At 38.3% G+C, this 22,166-nt stretch overlaps 1 protein-coding gene across 4 annotated transcripts in view; it reads left to right on the top strand.

Moving 5' to 3' along the window:
- LOC106880220 (ELKS/Rab6-interacting/CAST family member 1) overlaps window positions 1-22,166 on the top strand; it is a 296,919-nt gene that overhangs the window by 226,355 nt on the left and 48,398 nt on the right. For all 4 annotated transcript variants that reach the window (XM_052976221.2, XM_052976222.2, XM_052976223.2 and 1 more), the window contains exons 5-10: window positions 267-434; window positions 2,679-2,846; window positions 7,708-7,856; window positions 9,527-9,650; window positions 16,993-17,139; window positions 19,893-20,080. In XM_052976221.2, coding sequence (XP_052832181.1) covers window positions 267-434; window positions 2,679-2,846; window positions 7,708-7,856; window positions 9,527-9,650; window positions 16,993-17,139; window positions 19,893-20,080 — 944 coding nt within the window. The remainder of the gene's footprint in view (window positions 1-266; window positions 435-2,678; window positions 2,847-7,707; window positions 7,857-9,526; window positions 9,651-16,992; window positions 17,140-19,892; window positions 20,081-22,166) is intronic.

Raw genomic sequence — 22,166 nt, 5'->3', positions numbered from 1 at the left:
AACAAAATTGCAGTTGTGGCAGATACCGGTTTCATGCAAATGGCACCCGTGGCACGTAAAAGCACCCATTACACTCTCAGAGTGGTTGGCATTAAAAAGGACATCCAGCCATAGAAAACCATGCCAAATCAGACTGGGGTCTGGTGCAGCCTTCCAGCTTACCAGCCCTGGTCAAACTGTTCAACCCATGCCAGCATGGACAACAGACGTTAAATGATGGTGATCAGGATGATTGCTACTTTTCTTCCTCTCTTTCTCTCTGATAGGTTGACCGCTTGCATGAAACCTTAGGCTGCAAGGAAACTGAGCTCTGTGGACTGCGTTTACAGTTGGACACTTCAGAGAAGCAGTATTCAGAGCAACAAGAGTACGCATTGGTACTCAAGGAGCAGATTGTTGCCAGGGATCATCAGATCAGTAACATCACATCAGAGGTAAGTCTTATTTTGAAGCAATGAGTTCACAGATTCAAATTTTTGCACCACAAATTATAACATTATTCCATGTTGAAGTTTTTCATTATCAGTTTGAACATTGTAGGTTTATCAGAATTGAATTGTAAATTGATTTATCCTCAAAAATATTGTTAATATAGTTCGGATTAAGAAGATTGCTTTGCAATCTTGTAGTTGTCGGTTCAATCACACTGTGAGGCAGTAAAATTATGTGGAATTTTGTCTGAAGTGGGAATATAGATTTAGCAATTGCTTATTGAACAATTTAGATGAAAATGATAAAATATAAATGAATAAAATAACAAAAAGAAAAGGAAACTAAAGTTACTGAACATTGTTTTTGTTATTTTTTTTCTTTCTGACTGAGCTGACTTATGATCAAAGTTATTCCAGCCATGACCATCTCACCTTTAGTCATTCTAGTTTTGAGGTTAAGAAGATGGTGTAGCAACCACACATCTATACCTGCTTCTTAAAAAAATTGGGTTGGGATAATCATATTTGTATGGCACTTGGGCAAATGAATGTCTTCTCCCTTAGCCTTGTGTTAGCCAATGCTTTATGAATAAGATTTGGTGGACAGACATTTTGTGAAAGTGCCCTGTGTGTAATAGCATGTAAATATTGGGTGAAAAGCTCTTTGGATAGAAAAGTCAAAGACCGTCTGGGGTGGGGTGAGGTACTTTAACTTCTTATATGCAAACATTTTCTTCACCTAATATTCACACGCTATTATTTTTGTCTTTATCTTCTTTGAGTTCCACCATTCCAGAAAAAAAAAAATATTATTTCACATCATGAAATTTTTTAATTCTTAGGATATATATTTATAAATATATATATCATCATCATTTAGTGTCTGTTTTCCATACTGGCATTAGTTAGACAGTTTGACTGGAACAGGTGAGCCAAAGAGCTGCACCAGGCTCCAGTCTGTTTTAGCTTGGTTTCTATGGCTGGATGCCCTTCCTGATGCTAACCACTCCATAGAGTGTACTGGACGGCTTTCACATGTCACCAGCACAAGTGCCTTTTACGTGTCACTGACAATTCACCAGTATGGGTGCCTTTTACGTATCACCAGCACAGGTGCCTTTTATGTGTTACCTGCAAGAGTGTCTTACATGTGACACCAGCATGGGTGCCTCACACATGACAATGGCATGGGTGCCTTTCACATGCCACTGGAACTGGCCATGACTACGATTTCACTTAGTTTGACATGTCTTCTCAAGCACTGCAAATCACCGAAAAGTCTCAGTCACTTACCATTGCCTCCATAAGTGTGTGTATTTATACACTTACACACACATACATACTCATATACAATTGGCTTCTGCACAGCTTATATCATGTACAAGACTTTACTAGTTTGCAGTTATAAAAGGTGCCACACAATGAGACTGAACTTGAAACCATGTGGTTGTGAACTGATCTTGTTAACCACACAGCCATCCTTGTGCCTAGTGAAACATGGCAGCATATTATTTGAAGTAAATTGACTTAGCTGCTCTCTCTTGTAGGTTGAGCAATCTTACATAGAGCCTCCTACACATTCATACACACACCTCAATGGATTGGTAAGAAATGTTCATTATTGAACTAATTCTTTCTGACTGGCTGCATTTAGAATATCATTGAGACTTACGACTTCATAACCATCATCTTGTGTTGTGTTTTCCATTCTGATTGCTTGGTTTGTCAGCCATTATAATAGACTACTTCACATTTATGGTGATGGTGGAGTTGATGGGGTATGTTTGTGTGTGTGTGTGTGTGTGCATACGTGTGTGTGTGTGTGTGTGTGTAAGATGGTGGGGATGAAGTAGATAGATTAGGAGACATGAATGAATAGATAATTTTAAATATTTGTTTTTCCACTTTTATATACATGTATATATATATTTTTTATTTATTCTATTTTCGTGTTTCATGTGTTGTACTTCAGCTTAACAGATTTTGCTTTTATTTTTCTCACGCTTTCTTTTTCTCTCTCTTTTTCACATTCATTCTTTCTTACTCTCACTCTCTTCTTTCACCCTTTTTCTCTTTCTTTCCTTCTCTTACTCTTTCTCTCTCTCTCTCTCTCTCTCTATCTCTCTCTCTCTCTCTCTCTCTCTCTCTTCTGTTTCTCACTCTGTCAATTTCTTTTTTTTTTATTTTTCCTTTCTTTTTTTCCTTTTTCATTTATATAAAATTTCTCTCAATTTCTCTTTATTCCAGATCGATGAGCTTCGAAGTCGAATTAAAGATAAAGATTTAACGATTGAGAAAAAGAGTAAACAGGTACATTCTGCTCAGAGAGAGAGGAAGAAATCTGAGGCCGACGCTATAGATTTAAGAGACAGTCTTGATATTAAAGAACGGAAAATCAACGTCTTGCAGAGAAAAGTGAGTTGCATTACATTACACTCACAAATTATGTGTAACACTTTTACTTCCCTTTTGTTGTTGCTGTTGTTGTTGTTTGTTGTTTTCAAAATTTTCCTGACTCCAAACTTGATAGTTTGGTAACGGATGCAACATCTGCTCAATTGTCATAAACTGAATCTGTCATAAACAGTTTGATGTGGGGAACAAACAGTAATTTGAGAATGATTATTTTCCTGTTGATTTTTATCTCTTGTTTAACCCTTCAAATGTTGCTGCTGTTGTTGTACTAAATGAGCTAATCTATGGTCAAAAGCCAAGCCTGCTACAACCATCTTTTAAGGCTTTTTGTTGGGGTTTTTTTTCTTTAGTTACAAATGGCAATTCCACTAACACTGTCACCCAATCAAACATAAAGACTGCATGGACGGCACTCATCAATCTAAGTCACGCACTTTAACCCTTTTGCATTCAGATTATTCTGTCAAATGTTCTGCTTATTTATTCACATTGTTTTGAATTAATCATACATTATCTTGTAACTTTGAGATTTTGACAATATAATTGTTTATTTTTAGCATGACATTGTTGGGTAGGTGTGAAAGGCTGGATTTGGCTGGTTTGAACATAAAACATGAAGAATATTTGGTCCTGATGTGGATGGTTTAAATACTAAAGGGTTAAAGTTGGGATGCTTTTGGAAAAACAATTCATGTCTAGAAATGTTTGGCTTTTATCGTAACGTTATTGACCTCTTGTACTCAAACAGATGCTCTGATACTGTGGTTTCTTTTGTACTGGACAGGAGAGCCATAGCCAAATTGATGTTGCTAGTGCCTCTTGTCAGCCAGCAACAGACAATGATCACAATCATTATAACAAAGCACAATTGCAACAGCTTTCTGCAGTATACTGCATGTATCAGCAGAATAAAACAAACTTCTTGCTGTTTTTTACAAGACATAGTGCTATCAGAATGACATTATTGAACATTTAAATGTTTTTCCATTTTTTTTTTAACCCTTTTTCTGTCCAAATCATTTTCATAAGTTTGTCTAAAACATCCATGCTTGTTTTCAGACTATTAGTTAATCCTTGTCTCATATGTTCTGAGTAATATAAAGGTTTGCTCTCATAAATTCAAAGTTACTCTGGTAATTGATAAAAATTGGCTATATATATCACATACGATGCATGGACGCCAGGGAAATATATCCTGTGTATCATATGTCACACAGAGAACAGACATTGTTGAGATAGCAGAGTGTAAGTTGAGAGAAATTTGGCTGCTATGTCTACTAGGTTAAGAAAACACACTCCTTCTATGGGTGACCAATGTACAAGACACAAACATGGTTCATAGGCCAATGTCTTTGGGAAACTGTATTACATGCTCTTTATTTGTTTATCTATTTGAAGGGTCATATTTGTTTAGAGTTGATTTCTGGTTAAACAACAGCATAAGAAATGATTCTAGGTGTGATCACTCAACCTACTAAAAGCAGCTGTCAGCAGTTTGACCCAGCGTGGCTGCAGTCTAATGACTGAAACACATAAAAGATAGGCTGTTTTGCCTGTCGCAGATGCCAAAACTGTGTAGCTTTGCGAGGTGCTAACACTGTCTGGGATATATCAGACTATCAAGATATAGCAACATACTAATTGCTGAGTAGTTTAGGAGAATAATTAATTTAATTCAGCCATTAAGAAAATCAGTGTGTAGGAGTTCATCCTGCTCTAAGCAAGTGTGTTTCAAGCAGAAAAAAGTGTCACAGCAGATATATAGATTTTTTTTGTGATTAACTGCTGAGTGGTATGATACCTTAAATACCTGGTATTGCATGTTTTAAAATTCATTTAGCTGATATAGGTGCAGGTGTGGCAGTGTGCTAAGAAGCTTGCTTCCCAATCACATGGTTCCAGGTTCAGTCGCACTGCATGGCACCTTGAGCAAGTGTCTTCTATTATAGCCTTGGACCAACCAAAACCTTGCAAGTGAATTTGGTAGAAGGAAACTGAAAGAAACCCATTGTGTGTGTGTGTGTATATATTTGTTCTAATTGTTAGTTCTTACCTGTATTCGCCTGATGAAAATAGTTTTTTTGCATGATGTAACACTTCATCAATAAAAAACAAGTCTGAAACAGCTGTAGTGAACCACAATCCATCTGTTGTTATTGCACCAATGGAGCAAATAACATGAAATATGTAAACAAACAAGGGGAAAATAAGTGAAATACGTAAACAACAAAAAATGGAAAACAGGACACATTAAAACAGAAAAAGGACCCTTCATCAGTTGTTGGCTGTCTATCTATTCCTCATTTCAAGCATTCAACAATATGAGTCTTCAAAGACAGTTGCTCCCATAAATTCTGAAATAAAATTTAGGATTTATGGATTTAAAGTTGGGAACAGAAAACTGACAGTGGAGACATACAAGGAAAATGAACAAAAACAAACATGGTGGATCGTTAGATCAGAATGAAAGGAAAATAGTGAACGCTGCTCGTTTAAATGTCCATGCAGGAAAAGAAAGATGGATGATGGTCACGTGTGAGCAATGAGAGAGAAAGAGAAAGGAGGGAGAGAGAGAGACACATAGAAAACAGTGAAGGAGGGAGGATCCTTCTTTAATTCCCCTTTTTCTCCCCCTCCCTCTTTCACCGTTTTCTATCTGTCTCTCTCTCTCCCCTCTTTCTCTTTTTCTCTCTTTTCTCTCTCTCCCCCCTTTTTCTCTTTTCCCTGTCTCTCATTGCTCACACATGACCATCGTCCATCTTTCTATCCCTGCATGAACATTTAAACAAGCGATCATATTTCTCCCAGAGTTCACTATTTTCCTCTCATTCTGGTCTAACGGCCTTCCATATTTGTTTTCATTTGGTTTCCTTGTATGTCTCCATTGTCATTTTTACTTCCCAACTTTGACCCTCCATAAATTCAAATTTTATTTTAGAATTTATGGGAGCAACTGTCTTTGAAGGCTCATATTGTCATTGACTGCTCGAAATGAGGAGTAGATAGACAGCCAACAACTGATGAAGGGTCCTTTTTCTGTGTTCTGTTTTCCATTTTTTTTTCTTGTTGTTTACGTATTTCACTTGTTTTTCCCTCGTTTGTTTATGTATTGATGTTATTTGCACCGTTGGTGACATCCTATACCCATATATATATTATATATTATTTATTATATATTATATATTATTTATTATTTAATTGAACGCAACACATCCATTTCCAAGTATGTGTGTGCCTGTCTCTGTGTTTGTGTGTTTACATCCTTGTAACTTAGTAGTTTGGCAAAAGAGACTGATAGGCTTAACAAAATAGAAAAAGTACTGGATTTGATTCATTCAACTAATAATTCTTCAAGGCAATGCCCCAGCATGGCCACAGTCTAATGACTGAAACAAATAAAAGATAAAGATAAAAGATACTATTTTTCTTTTATTCTTTTGTGGTTTCAGTCACTTGACTGCAGCCGCTGAAGCACTGCCTTACATGAGGTACAGCTTATTGCATTGACCTCACTTATCGGACAGTGGCCATGCTGGAGTACAGCTGATCATGTTAACCCAAATACTTTGACCAGTATTTATATTTTAATGACCTTGACCTTGGAAGGTTGAAATGCAAAGTCAATCTGGGTAAGATGTGTACTCACACCTTATAAGCGACTTAACTAAACACTGCTTCTGTTCTACCAATTCCATCATCTGTTCCCCCCCCACCACCACTACCAATCTTTAATGTGAGTAAATAAGAATATCTGACAGTCACATGACCAAACATTTTGTTGGAGGGTGGGTAGATGGTTAAATTGATCCCTCAGTACATGACTGGTGCTTTTATTTTATCAGTCTCAGAAGGATGAAAGATAAATTTGATCCAAGCAGGATTTGAACTCAGAAAATAAAAGAAATATTAAAATACCACAAGATATTTTCTCAGACGCTCTACCAATTCTGCCTATTTTATCAGTTCTACCAATACTGCTATTCCTACTAGTTATTTAAATCCTGCCAATTCTACCAGTCCTATCAACCCTGTCAAGTCTGTCACCAATCACTTAACGCATGTGCATCCCAAACTTACCATTCACTTTAGAAAGAAACCAGTTTCCCATTCACCTGTCATGGGTATGTCATATGCAATGACTATGAATAAATCACAAGGGCAAACATTTAATAAAGTGGGGCTGTTCTTGCCTGAACTTGTATTCAGCCATGGTTAGCTGTATGTTGCATTCTTAAGGACTCGCAAATTATCTGATGTGAGAGTTAAAGTTATCAACACTGACAAATGAGGGAAAAATTCACGTGAAGGACATAGTCTGCAAAGAAGTATTGGATTGAATGGTGTATGCAAATTGAAATGTGTATTGGCTCTGATCCATTGCCTTGACTTATAAGTTACCAACAATGGGATTTTCAGGGTATGCCATGTTGCATTAAATTTTTACCCCCGTGAAATTGCAACTTCAATATTTTACATATAGAATAATATTTTTCACTATAAAATTTGTTTTCTAGACATGAAATTGTAACCATGTGAATTTTAAGATGTAACTTTTCCTATTTGTGGGAAAAATGGAAAAATAAGAGTGAATATTTATTTTATGAGTGCTGTGTGTTAAGTTTATAAAATTGTACATAAAGTATATAAAGTGAATTAAGTAATCATTGTATTCCAGTTTCCTTCATTTTTCAATGAAGAGAAGATGAGCGACTATCTTTTGATACAGTCACAACACAGCTTCACTTTCAGGCTTTTTGGATAAAGTTTTCAGGAATAACCCAATAGGTTTATTGTTAATTCTATGAAATATTCACGGGTCTCGCTATTTCTTACTATTTATTATTATCTTTAATATTTTCAGATACAAACCCTTGAGGATGAACTTCAAGCCAAGGAACTTCAGTTGAAAACTAGTCAAGCCCGTTTGGCATCTGCTGCATCTGATTCTGATGACAAAGCCTTAAGCTCTCTAGAAGAATCACTGGCTGAGAAAGATCGGCTCGTTAACAGGTACAGGTACATCCTGCAGTGCAGCAGAACTGTTTTTCTTCTCTCTCTCAATGTCAATCACCTGTCTTAGTTATTTGTATGGAAGTTAGATATTAGTATTGACAATGGTAGTAGCATGGTTGTTATTTGTTGTTGTTGTTGTTGTGGTGGTGGTGGTTGTGTGTGTGTGTGTGTATGATCCCCATGACAACTTCAGTTGTACAAACCTGTGGCCCACATCCAGTTAACCAAACACTAGGTGCAACAGAAAAATTTCTTGTACCAGGTATGGCTTTGTGTGTGTATGTGTGTACAGGAATGTAAACAAACCAACACTGGCTGCCATGCAGTGGCAAGGTGGTAGCGATGAGCACAAAGCTACACACATATATGATGGACCTCCATACAGTTTCCTTTCCACTCGCAAGACATTAGTTAACCCAGGGCCATAATAGAAGACACTTTCCCTAGGGGGCCACTCAGGGGGACTGAACCTGAAATCATATGGTTGGGAAGCAAACTTCTTAACCACACAGCCATGCTATGTTTAATAATCTTAAAGATTTTATTTCAAATTGTCTGACACCATGGTGAAAGAAAAGTTATTATATTGATGCAAGAACTATTGTCTTCTCACTAATGAGTTTTGGGAGAGGAAAGGCTAGTATTGGTCAGTTTGAAAACCACTACTACCCTATCCCAGACCTGTTGAACCTATGTTAGCATAAAGGAAATTGATATTAAAGCAATGATTTTGATGATGATGATCATCATCATCATTTAACATCTGTTTTCCATGCTGGCATGGGTTAAATAGTTTGACCAGAGTTGGTAAGCTGCACCAGGTGCCAGTCATCTATTTTGGTTTGGTTTATATGACTAGATGTCCTTTCTAATGCCAACCACTTTACAGCGTGTACTGGGTGTCTTTTATGTGTCACTGGCATATGTACCCTGTTACATCATTATGATTATAAGGTCGTAAGCTGGCAGAATCATTAACATCATCATCCTTTAACGTCTGTTTTCCATGCTGGCATGGGTTGGACAGTTTGACCAGGGCTGGCAAGCTGGAGGGCTGCACCAAGTTCTAGTTTAATTTGGCTTTATTTCTACAGTTGGATGCCCTTCCTAATGCCAACCACCTTACACTGTGTGCTAGGTGCTTTTAATGTGGCACCAGCATGAGTGCTTTTATGTGGCACCAACACAGAACTCTTGCAGGCCTATCCTCTTCACCAAGGGGAGTGGCCTTAACAGTTCTGCTCTGGAGGATGGGTCTTCTTGATTACAGCAAGGTGCCAAGTACCTTGGTCCTTTATCATCTTGTCTGAAAGGTTGTGTCCTGAGATCATCCTTCAGTACCTCATCCCATGTTTTCTTGGGTTTCACTTTTCCATGAGTGCCATCCTCTTTTTGAGATCAGCACTTCTTTATGGAGCTGTTGGCATCCAGCCATGTCACATGACATGCCAAACAAACTGTTTAGTGGCATTTCTTCCGGTTCTTTACATTCTGAGTTCAAATTTTACCAAGGTCAACTTTGCCTTTCATCTTTTTGGGATCAATAAAATAAGTGTCAGTGGAGCATTGGGGTCAATGTAATTGACTATCCCCCTACCCACAAAATTTCAGGTTGTGTGCTTATAGTAGAAAGAATTATTATTATGATTATGATGTGTTTATTCCAGGTTGCGAGAGCAGCGAGAACGCATAGAGAAAGAATTTGCAGATGAAATCAATCTTCTCAGGGAACAAAACGAGGATTATAAGAAGCAGATTGATCACCTGAACACTGAAATTAACGATAAACAGGTAAGCAGTAGCATTCTCAATAATTGATGTACTGGTACAGCCATGTAATGTATATGAATGAAGGCAGTTGCATCAAGGGCTGCCAATCTCTAACTGTAGAGAGAACATGTGGAAGGGGTAGAGCCAGGAAGATGTGGGATGAAGTGGTGAGAAAGGATCTACAGATGTTAGAACTCAGAAGGGATGACAGGGAACTGGTACCCCTGGTGGTTTCCTGTACTTGAAAAGCGTGGGTGTCCTTGCATAGAGGCTAGTCCCATGCAACCCTCTCCAGCTAAGCATCCCTAATCTTGTGCGTTCATAGGTGCTGGTGCCACATAAAAAGCACCCAGTACACTTTGTAAAGTGGTTGGCATTAGGAAGGGCATCCAGCCATGGAAACCATGCTAAAATAGACATGGAACCTGAACAGCCCTTCAGCTGGTCAGCTCCTATCAAATCATCCAACCCATGCCAGCATGAAAAAGTGACATTAGATGATGATGATGATGATTATTATTATTATTATTATTATTATTATTATTATTATAGGCGTCACACATACAATATCGTGTGGTTGATGATTGGAGATATTGTATCTACTGGGGGTTTGTACTGTTTATCAAGTCACAAAAATATGCGTGCAGTTCCAAGTAATGCCAACTTTTGCAATACAACTAGATTGTAGGGTATCTCTAAGGTTTTCAGATGTTTTTTCAGGTTGGGTGATATTGAACCCAGTGCTCCGATGACAATAGGGATAACTTTTATGTTTGACTCTTGTAGATGCTACATCTTAGCGATCTCAATTTTCAGGTCTCCATATCTATCAACTTTTTCTCTTTCTTTCATGATGATGTGTTGATCTCCTGGCACTGCAACATCGATTATTAGGCACTCTTGTTTGTCCCTCCTAAAGGTTACTATATCCGGCCTTCGGTGCTCTAATATCTTGTCTGTCTGGAAGTTAAAGTCCCAGACGATTTTTGCCTTCCCCTTTTTGTCCATTACCTTTTCTGGTGTATGCTGATACCAAGCACCCGTAACCTTATATCCATACTTACAGCATAGTAGCCAGGGGAGGTTTTGGGCTACCTTGTCATGTCTCCGCTTGTACTCTTTCTGTGCAAGACTTTCACAAGCACTAACAATGTGAGTCACACTTTCGACCCTCTTCTCACACATTCTGCTGAGGTCCGATGCACTCAAGTGGTATTTATTCTTTTTCACTGAGTTGGTACTCAATGCCTCATCCTGAGCCACAATGATTAGGCTTTCAGTATTCTTTTTTAGCTCACCCTTCTGGAGCCACCTCCATGATGCTCCCTGGTCTTTTAATTTGTTGGTTTCACGGTGAAACTGACCATGTAATTCCATACGAAGTAGGGTTTCTTCTCTCTCGTTGGCTGTTCTTGTTCGAAATTTATGAACATTCTCAAGTCCATTTTTGTAAACTCCTTCTGCACCAGCAGCATACTGTAGCAGGTCTTGTTTGCTATTTGCCAAATATTCTGCCATGTTTCTTCTTTCACTGGTGATGCACTCCCATACACTAATCGGCCCACATCCACACTTACCTCTCTTCATGTAGAGCCTGTGTACATTTGCCTTAGAGTGGAGAGCACCATGCATTGTCATTGTCTTTCAGGTAGTTCGATCGAGTATGTCAGCCTCCACTTGAGTCCATCTCAGGATGGGTGCACTATAGCGAGCTACAACAACAGCCCACATGTTGATGGCAGTTACAAGATTCCTTGAGTTGAGCTTTGATTTCAAGAGAAGTTTGGGGCACTTGAAATATGCAGTGATGACCTTGTCTTTCATTTCTCTGTGCAAGATATTGTCCAGCTCCAGGATCCCAAGGTACTTGTACCCATCATCATCTGGGTCTTCCATTCTCTCCCCTACAATTTACTCTTTCCCCCCACTTCAAAGTAAGTACTGCACACTTCGAGATACCGAATTCCATCCTTATATCCTTGCTGCACATTTGCACAGTCTCAACCATATCAGGATCTGTTTTTACAAACAGTTTTAAATCATTCATGAAGAGAAGGTGGTTGAGACAAGGTCCGTTCTTTCTCAGCTCATAGTGCATGTTGATTTTACGTAGGACCACAGAAAGTGAGATCAAGGCTATAACAAATAACAGAGGTGAAGAAGAGTTTCCTTGGAAGATACCTCTTTTGATTGTTACCTCGGCTAAGTGCTGGTTGTTACAGTAAAGACGTATTTTCAAACTAGGCATGCTGTTCTTAATCAGTGCACATGTTCTCAGCTATTCCACACGTCAAGTGTTTCCAAAATCCACGAATGCAGCAACATGTCGTAAGCCTTTTTGGAGTTTATCCAGGCCATGCACGAGTTTTTTTGGTACCATTTACAGTTCTTCATTTATGACCTTGTCTTTCACAAGGTGATCCTTAGTGCGCTTGGATCCTTTTCAGCATCCCTTTTGTCTTACTGCAGAAGATTGTTTTCTGCAAGGAACATGTGTGTTTTCCCTATGAGGGTACCTGTTAATACTTTCTATAGGCAGCTAAGACAAGCAATGAATTGGTAATTGCCAACCTCATTGCCTTTTGACCGATCTTTCATTAACAATGTTGTTCTTCTTCCTTCTACCATCCACTCTGGAACTGTATCACTCTGTAGGCAGTTGTCTAATTGCAACACAATTCTCTTCTATATTGACCTAAACCACTTGAGCCAGCAGCCTTGAATTCCATCTGGTCCTGCCACTTTCTAGTTTGGCAGTTTTGATATCTGTGCAATGACATCTTTTGTTTTGTGCACATGGTCCTGTTGTGAAGCCTCCAGGTGATGTAGTTCGATCTCACGGAATGAATCCACTCAGCACTGTGGTTGTGCGAAACTTCTTGCCCCCAGATGTTATTCCAAAATTTGCGGGTTTCTTCTGCTTCACGTGTATTATCTTATTATTATTATTATTATTATTATTATTAAGGCAGCAAGCTAGGAGAACTGTTAGCATGCTAGGCAAAATGCTTAGCAGCATTTTGTCTGTCTTTACGATCTGAGTTCAAATTCTACCGGGGTTGACTTTGCTTTTCATTCTTTCAGGGTCACTTAAATATGTACCAGTTGAACACTGGGGTCAATATTATCAACTTATCTCCTCTCCAAAATTGCTGGCCTTGTGCCCAAATTTGAAACTGTTATTATTATGCTTTATTTTGCGTTGGTGTTCGTACTGGTGGTTGCTGCCACCACCAGAGATGTTGCAGGGTAGTCATAGTGGTTAGGGTAGAGTTGTGAGTAAGTGGTGTCGACGGTGACAGAGGTAGTTTTGATGGCAGTTTTAATAGCGAGAGACATGCTGAAAGTTGTTATGTTGATAGTGATGGTGGTGATGGTTATGGTAAAGATGCTAGAGATGATGATGGATGTGAAAGAGTTGACTGTGATGATGAGGTTGGTGGTAGCAGTGGTGGTGGTGGTGTTCATTCAGTTCAGCAATAAAAAATCACAACAGACATTCTCAAAGATAATTTTACACTTATTTCCTGTTGTCTCTTCAAAAGAACTGGGTCAGTCAATGTTGGGGTTGTTGATGTTGCTACTGTTATTGTTGCCAGTGGTGTTGGTGTTGCTTTTGGTGGTAATGGTGGTGGTAGTGTTGTCAATATTGATGTTGATGTTGTTATCGTCATTGCTGAAGTCAGTGGTATTGTCATTGTTGTTGACATGTTGTTATTGTTGTTATAATGTGTTGTGTTCATTAAAGAGCTTTCTGATTGATTCATTCATTCATTCATACATTGATTTCAGATTGGGTTGGTGTTGGGTGGCTGATGAAGGGGAACAGTCTATTAAACCTATTTTTTGTAGAAATGTGTGTATGTATCTGTAAACATATATATCTACCTATAGATACGTGTTGTGTGTGTGTGTGTATGCCTATTTATATAATATACACATGCACTCACACATCTCTACACCTACCTCCCTACAGTTTTGTATGCATAGCATATACTAGTGCATACCACAGACCTTTAATTCTACTCCAATTGCATGTGACATACATGCACATTCACCCCTAGACACCAAATGTACGTTCACACACAGTTAACATTTCACTCTCCTAAACATTTAGACTCCATACATAACACACACATACACACTCACTAACTCACCTTCTCTCTCTCTCTCTCTCTCTCTCTCTCTCTCTCTCTCTCTCTCTCACTTGCACACACATATACATGAACGGATGAATGAATTTTATGTTGATTTCATTGAATGACTATTCCTGTGGTTTAATCAATGTAACTACCTATTCACTGTATGATAGCATAAATGGTTGAATATTCCACAAATGCATGTGTGTACTTCAAATGTAATCTTCTGGCAAATCTATGTCACCTAGTGACACACTGGGTGACATTAAAGTACAGCTACAGGCCATTCCATTGGCCTCCATACATGTGCCTTGCTTACCAGACTTCACTTAAGATCAAAGGCTAGGCTAGAAAACATGCTCAAGATTCCATGCATTGGAAGTGAACTCAGGGCCTCATGAATGCAAATCAAATTTCTTCATCCTTCAGCCTTTTCTGCAGCAAACATGTATACATATACACACACAGTTATACATGCATATATACTTCTATCCCATTCATATATCATACATCTTACACATACATTTTCCTCATATCACATCACTAGTGTAGCTGGTAGGGGGTCCACCTCTCTCTCTTTCTCTTATTCTCTGTCTGCCTCCCCCTCACTCTCTCTCTCTCTCTCTCTCTATCTCTCTCCTTCTCACACATATGCACAAACACATCTTTCTCACCCTCTTGCATTTCCTTCCCTTGTTTTTAAAGAAACAGTTTCTCAGGCATTTTCTTAATTTCTCTGTGCAGAGCTATCTATCTATCTATCTATCTGTCTGTCTGGCTGGCTGGCTGGCTGGCTGGCTGACTGGCTGGCTATGCAGGTATGACTGTGTGGTTCAGAAGCTTGCTTTGTAAACTGAGACATCAGGTTCAGTCCCACTGCATGACATCTTGGGCAAGAGTTTTCTACTATAGCCCTGGTCTGACCAACACTTTGTGGATGAATTTGTAGATAGAAGCCCATTGTGTGTGTGTGTGTATTTGTCTGTCATTCACTCCACCATTGCTTGACAAAGGAAACTGATGGATGCCTCTTATACCCAATTTTTCTCTCGAAACATTTACATCTTGTTGTATACACACACTGATACTGCACATCCAGTGGAACACACTGGTTTCATTTCTTTCAAGCTTTCACATGTCCTCTACAGTCACAGCCCATCTTTTGCTGCCATGTAGCATAGCTGTCTGTATAGAGGCATCATTTATTCTGCCTTTCACCCTGAGGGAGAAGCACTTTGTTACCAACAAAGGTAATGGCTCCCTGAATTTTACCCAAACAGTTCAGTTCTTATTCTAGTAACTAAGCTTTCAGAGCATCCGCCTCCACTGCTAGCTTGGTCACCTAGGTTAACTTAAACTATCTACTACTTCTAAGCCCCACCGCCAGACATTTGAGGAAGTCTATTTCCTGTACATTCTTAGTGTTTATTGTACCTGCACATCTACCACACACAAAGACTAGCTTCTCTTACTGTGATACTGTTGCACCTCTTATGTGTCCATAGCTTGCTGTGGGTTCATCATATGGAATTTCTACCTACACCTTTTCTATATATTAAGCAGGACCATCTCCCTGATGGGATTAATAATTTGTCTTATTAGTACTTCGATCTTTGCTAAATTAATTCTAAGGCCCTTTGATTCCATACCTTTCTTCCACACCTGACATTTCTTCTCTTATTCTAGTAGAGATTCAGCTATAAAAACAAGGTTATCAGCATAGAGGAGCTCCCAAGGGCAACTGGTCTTAAATTCCTCTATTATGGCCTGGAGGACTATGATAACAAAAATGATAGATTCTCTTCATGCTCTGAATTCAAATCCCACCTGGTCAAGTTTACCTGTCATCCTTTTTGGAAGTGATAAAAAAGTACCAATTCCAGGTGGTGGATTGGTGAAAGTGCAAGTACATCAAACTGGATGCCTTGTAATATTTTTTTTTCTGGCTCTTTTTGTTTTGAGTTCAAATCCAGTCATTGCCTGCATAGGTGGTAGACTTAATTGATTGCCTGGTTTAGCACTACTACCTAACACCTTGGTACCTTTAGCAGAGTCTTCTCTGTTGAAAGCATTCAGGCTAGGTTTTTGGTTTGAGAATACCATTCCTTCTTCGCTCTCCCTCCAAAAAATCCACTCTTTTTTCGAATTTTTTTTTTTAAATCAGAGTTTAAAATATGGACAGTCCAATTTTTATTCTTAAATCACAACAATGGATTACCCTTGGATGCATCATCATTCCATTTGATGTGTGTATGAGAAGAAAAATATTGAAAAACATCAATACATGTTAGAATGACAATGAAACAAGGAAGGTGTCAGGTGAGTTGTGCTAAAAATAACAGCTAAGTCACCCTTAAATCTCACAAAAAATGTTTTTTGTTTGTTTTTTTTCCATAATTGTGTGAATTCCTATAAATAAAGCACAAATATGCAAAAATTTTCTGAAAAATTCAAAAAAAATGAAGAAGTTATGAGGTGTTACATGGAGTGCTTAAACCAAAATTCCACCTCAAAAAGTGTCAAAGGTATCGGTAACATCAATAACGACCTATTCTCATGTCATATGTCTTCGGTAAAAGCATCAGCATCAACAATAGTGTTGATAGCATCAATCAAATCATCATCATCAGTAACTAGTATTCTCCATAAGATTTTCATTGTTAGTCGTTGGCATGTCACCGTTTATCATGGTATCAAATCCAGCCTCATAATCACCATCATCATCATCATCAACAACAACAATCACCAAATTTGTATGTCAATGTTCTTTGTTCTGTTATAAATGAATTTGGTAAACTGTCTTTCTGTTTTATCTGCCTATCTGTGTGTGTGTGTGTGTGTGTGTGTGTGTCTTATCTATCTCCCTATTTGCACACCTATCTGTCTATCTGTTTAGCTAGCTATATGTTTCCTTACCTATCTATTTATTTACTTAATTGTGTGTCTATCTATGTATTTATCGCCTACTGACCTACCTTTATCGACGTACCTAATTATATACTTTAACTACCTGTCTGTCTATCTATCTATCTACCTGCCCAGCTATCTATTTACCTATCTCTCTATCTACCTATCTGTCAATTTACTGATCTGTGTGTGTCTGATCTCTCTGTTTGTCTACATGTCTCTCTTTTTTTTTTTTTTTGTTGTTCTGCTTTTCATCCTTTCTTTCCTATCTTACCTACCTGCTTTAATTATCTTCCTCTCTGTTTATCCATTCACAGACACAGATGTGTGAGTTGAGAGAAGAAGCTTCTGAACTTCGTTCAAAGAAAATCATGTCTGAGTCTATGGTTAATCAGCTAAAGATGGAGATGTCTGACACTTCGAAAGAGAGAGAGATTGAAAAACTTACCAAAGATCTTGAAAAGGTAATCATTTGTTCTACATAAATCATTTCTTCCTCTCTTTTTTTTTAAAAACTTTTTTTCCTCTTTTTGTTTAATTTTATCTTATATTATGGGATTTTTCTCTGTTTGTCTGTCTGTCTCTTTCTCTATTTCTTTCTCTTTCATTTTATTTCTTACTCACTTGCTGTCTTTCTTTCTTTCTCTGTTGTTCTCTCTCTCTCTCTCTCTCTCTCTCTCTCTCTCTCTCTCTCTCTCTCTCTCACACACACACACACACATACACACACACCCCCTCTTTCATACATATGTATAGTACATAGTTTATTATCTCACCAAAACTAATCTTTCTTCACTGGTATGTTGAGTATGTGATTTTATGAGGAAAAAAAAAGAATGAAATATACTTAAATCTTATGATGTTTTACTCACACACACACACACATACACACACACATTACAGTTGATAAACAATAGTATCATTGGTTACAGTTTTTCAATAGATCAGTCACCGGTTCTTTATATTTCTGATGGCAACAGTGACAAATATTTTGACGGGTATTGTTCATATACCACTCTGGCTTGTTGTTAACTGTACAGTGTTATGTAGGCAGGTGTTGAATGTTAAGATAGACACAGAACAATATGTGATCAGGCAAGGATCTGCATAGACATGTAACTCCTGATGACTCCCTCAGGGCAGTAAACTACACCATTATAAATGCAGGAATTAAAACAACTAGACTTCAAACTGTTCTTCTGTGATCATGTGGACGCCTTTTGCCCATTTTCACTCCACAGAGGCACCCAGCACACTCTGTGAAGTGGTTTGCTTTAGGAAGGACACCCAATTGTAGAAACCAAGTCAAAGCAGACTGAAGCTTGAAGCAGCCCTCCAGTTTACCAGTTCCAGTCAAACCATCTAACTCACACCAGCACAGAAAGCAGATGTTAATTACTACTACTGATGGTGATGATGATGGAAGAGGAGGAGGGTATATCCCATTCTTGGATATGTTCTTTTGCAAGAAGGCACTAACTACTTCTTGTAGTATATTTCTCTCGTTTCTTTTCCCCAAAGCTAGTTTATATTGTGTATACCCATCTGATTAGCAATTTTAGCAAAACTGCTGCATAGCATTATTGAAATATTGTTTTGTTTTTTTTTTCATTTGTTAAGAGTGTCTGCTGAGTCTAAATGTACTCATATTCCTTTTTTTTTTCTTTTCTGTCTGTGTTAATTTTCAAACTCTGTGTTATCATTTTCAAAGTTTCTAATGAAATCCTTGGGGGTGGATGGCCATAAACTCTGTTGCAAGCTTGTGTTTAGAGCCGTTCACTGCTTCCCCAAGAGAAGAAACCATCTTGAACAACAAGTAAAAAACAATTTTTATTTTTAATATATGTCTAAAAGACAGACTTTTCTTCAGTCCCAGATAATGGGGTAGCATTTAAATGTTACAGAAGTCCCTTGTTTACAAAATAAAACAGAAAAGAAAGGTTTCAACCATTGTAAAATCCAGCTTTTTTTCCCAGGGATATCCCAACAGGTTCCCATACACTTTAACTCAATACTACTACTACTACTACTACTACTACTACTAATAATAATAATAATAATAATAGTTTCAAATTTTGGTACAAGGCTAGTAATTTTGGGAGAGGGGATAAGTTGATTACATTGACTCCATCGTTCAACTGGTGCTTATTTTATCAACCACTAAACGATGAAAGACAAAGTTGACTAAGCATTTTGCCACGCATGCTAATGATTCTGTCAGTTTGCCATTTTTTCATCATCTTTATCATCATTATTTAACATCTATTTTCCATGCTGGCATGGATTGGATGATTTGACAGGAGTCATTGTCTGCTCTGACATGGTTTCTACAGCTGGATGCCCTTCTTAATGCCAACCACTTTACAAAGTGTACTGGATGCTTTTTATATAGCACCAGCATCAGTGTTTTTTACATGGTGTCATCATATTGCTTTTTATATGCACCAGCACTGATGGGGGTCACTAAGTACCTTACAAGACAATAACCCCTCATCTGGGAGGTGGGGAGTAGTATTGAGGGTATGTGGATTTGTGCCAGTTGAGAGATTTAAGGTATAGAAAGACAGATATAGGTGTCTCACTCTAGAGTAGATATATGGATGCTTTTTAATAATAATAATAATAATAATAATTCTAGCATTAATGATTTATCTAGAATAATAATAATAGTTTCAAATTTTGGCACAAGGTCAGCAATTCTGAGGGCAGATGTAAGTCAATTACATCAACCCCAGTGTTCAACTGAAACTTATTTTATCGACCCCAAAAGGATTCAACCTCAGCTGAATTTGAACTCAGAAAGTAAAGACAAATGAAATCCACTAAGCCTTTTGCTTGACATGCTAACAATTCTGCCAGCTTGCTGCCTTTATTATTATAATAATAATAATAATGTTTGTCCATTGTTGTCAATGATGACCAAAGACATCACATGGGAGAAGAAGATGGATCATGCCTCACATTCACTTTGTGCTCATGTGATCTTATTCTGTTCATAGGGTGTGGCACCTCTGTTGGGGCAGCTGTGCCAGACAGGGTGGTCTTGTGCTTGCATTTCCCAGGGGCTGCTTAGCTTAATGGTACAGAGTGCTCAGCCAGTATCTGAGAGGTATGGAGCTTGTTTCTCCATGGCTGCCAGTGGCAACTGGTTTTATATATTTGGAATAATACATTTGTCTATCGTTTGATTGGAATCCTAATACTTTGTTTTTGATAGATGAAAGAAGAACGTAACCATCGCAACAGTGCTTCCAGCTCTCTGAATAGTAAAGACTTTAATGGTGTTGATAGTTACCATGAAACAACCCTGGAAGGACAGTCGAGACTGAAAGAGATGGAAGTAGCATTAGAGGAAGCTAATAAGGAAAAGGCCCAGAAGGATGTACAAATGAAAGAACTACAAGAGTAAGTGTTACTTTTATTCCTTGGTTTACTGTCTCAATGCTGAGAATGATTTGCTGCTTCTTAATTTACTGTTTATATGAGAATTACTACTTTGTACCTTTATCTTTTTACCTTTTACTTGTTTCAATCATTAGACTGTAGCCATGCTGGGGCACCGCCTTGAAGAATTTTTAGTCAAATGAATCGACCCCAGTACCTCCTCTGTCACCACATATTTCAGTGTGCTACATTAGGTGGCATCTTGGTCATATCTTTTCTACTCTAGGCACAGGGCCTGAAATTTGGTGGTGGGGGGGGGGGGTCGATTAGATTGACCCCAGTATGCAACTGGTACTTAATTTATTGACCCAGAAAGGATGAAAGGCAAAGCCAACCTCAGTGGAATTTGAGCTCAGAACATAAAGGCAGGCAAAATACCACTAAGCATTTTGCCCAGTGGGCTAATGTTTCTGCCAGCTTGCGTCCTGGTCATATTGATTCATTCAGTTTGCTTTCTAATCTGTTTTGTTAAGTCTTGTTTAAGCCATGGTAGCTGTAGAAGAAAGTAAATTGTTGTTTTCATCATTTACCTTCAGGTCAGCTCGACCTCGATTAAAGACATTCTAGTTGTGACCAACCCATCTTTTTTCAGACATAGCATATTCAGGTGAGATTGGTAGAATCAGTAGAACACTAGAGAAAATTCTTTGTGGGATTACTTTGGGGTTGTTTACATTTTGTGTTTACCTGCTATAACTCTTGTGCCAAGCTGCTATGTCAGCCCTTGCTTTTCTCTTGGCCTTTCATAACAAGAAAAAGAACCTTACCCAGACCTGTGTCCTTGTGAGGAATTTCCCCAGTGCAGATGATCAAAAATGCCCAACCAAGGCCTTACAATAAGCATCCAGATTTTCTTTGATGTACCATCATCGTCCTGCCTCTTTTTTCCTCTATGGAGCACAGGCCATTGATTCTTTTCTCCACTGTTCTTGTCTCTGATCTGCTCAGGCCGTGTTCCATATCTTGTTGGTTTTGAATTGTGTAGGTGAGGATATTGGCCCATGCAAACCCATTTTTACTTCTAAGAAGAGGTGACTCATATTAATCTGGCCTCCATCCTGTCTAACATGGGAAACCATATGAGGCACCTGTGCTCCACTGGCATAGCTCTCAGATTCATTGATGCATGCATGCCACCACACTGCAACAAGGACTGGACCTTGTGGTGGTTGGTTAGCACAAGATCTTAATCCAAGGAATTGTTGTTGTTTTAGTCATAAGCCAAACCTATGATCCAGGACATTCCAATTGTGACCATTCTATCTTTTATTGAGATCTACATCATGTATAGTATAGTAGTTAATATTAGGGGCTATACCTGTTAATATGACCATCAAGTCATCTTATCTGATGTATCCTTCTTTTCAAGACATTTGGTGCAGTTTGAGGATATATTTGCTCTTTCTATTAGATCAAATGAATGTATAGGGTTCATAGAGAGTAGTTGTTGCTTTAATCCCAGGTCAGTCCTATTTGATCAAACCAGTGATCAAAGACATTGTGACCATCCCTTCCTTTTGTATATCTGGGACTATATTTGCCAAGGTATCCTTGCTTTTTTAAAAGATAGAGCCTCCACAGTTGTTAAGCTGTTATTTCTTATTTCTTTATTGCCCACAAAGGCTACACACAGAGGGGACAAACAAGGACAGACAAACGGATTAAGTCGATTATATCGACCCCAGTGCATAACTGGTACTTATCTAATCGACCCCGAAAGGATGAAAGGCAAAGTCGACCTCGGCGGAATTTGAACTCAGAACGTAGCAGCAGACGAAATACCACTAAGCATTTTGCCCGGCGTGCTAACGTTTCTGCCAGCTCGCCGCCCTAAGCTGTTATTTCTAACATTCCTAATGACCATGTAAAAGCACTCATCATTGTCTCAAAAGGAGTTAAGTGAAGTTGACTGATGCAAAGGCATTGTTTGGATGGTTTATAATTGTACATGATTTATGGTAAAAGGAAGAGTAAAAAAACTTCAACTTGTTAGGATTTGTGATGAAAATTTGTGGGTCTATTTTCCTTATTGTTAACCAGATGTTGT

Source organism: Octopus bimaculoides, chromosome 25, assembly GCF_046866305.1.
Source record: "Octopus bimaculoides isolate indiv1 chromosome 25, ASM4686630v1, whole genome shotgun sequence".
Taxonomy (NCBI): domain Eukaryota; kingdom Metazoa; phylum Mollusca; class Cephalopoda; order Octopoda; family Octopodidae; genus Octopus; species Octopus bimaculoides.
Note: the sequence above shows the minus strand (reverse complement) of the source record. Positions and strands in the feature narration are given on the sequence as shown.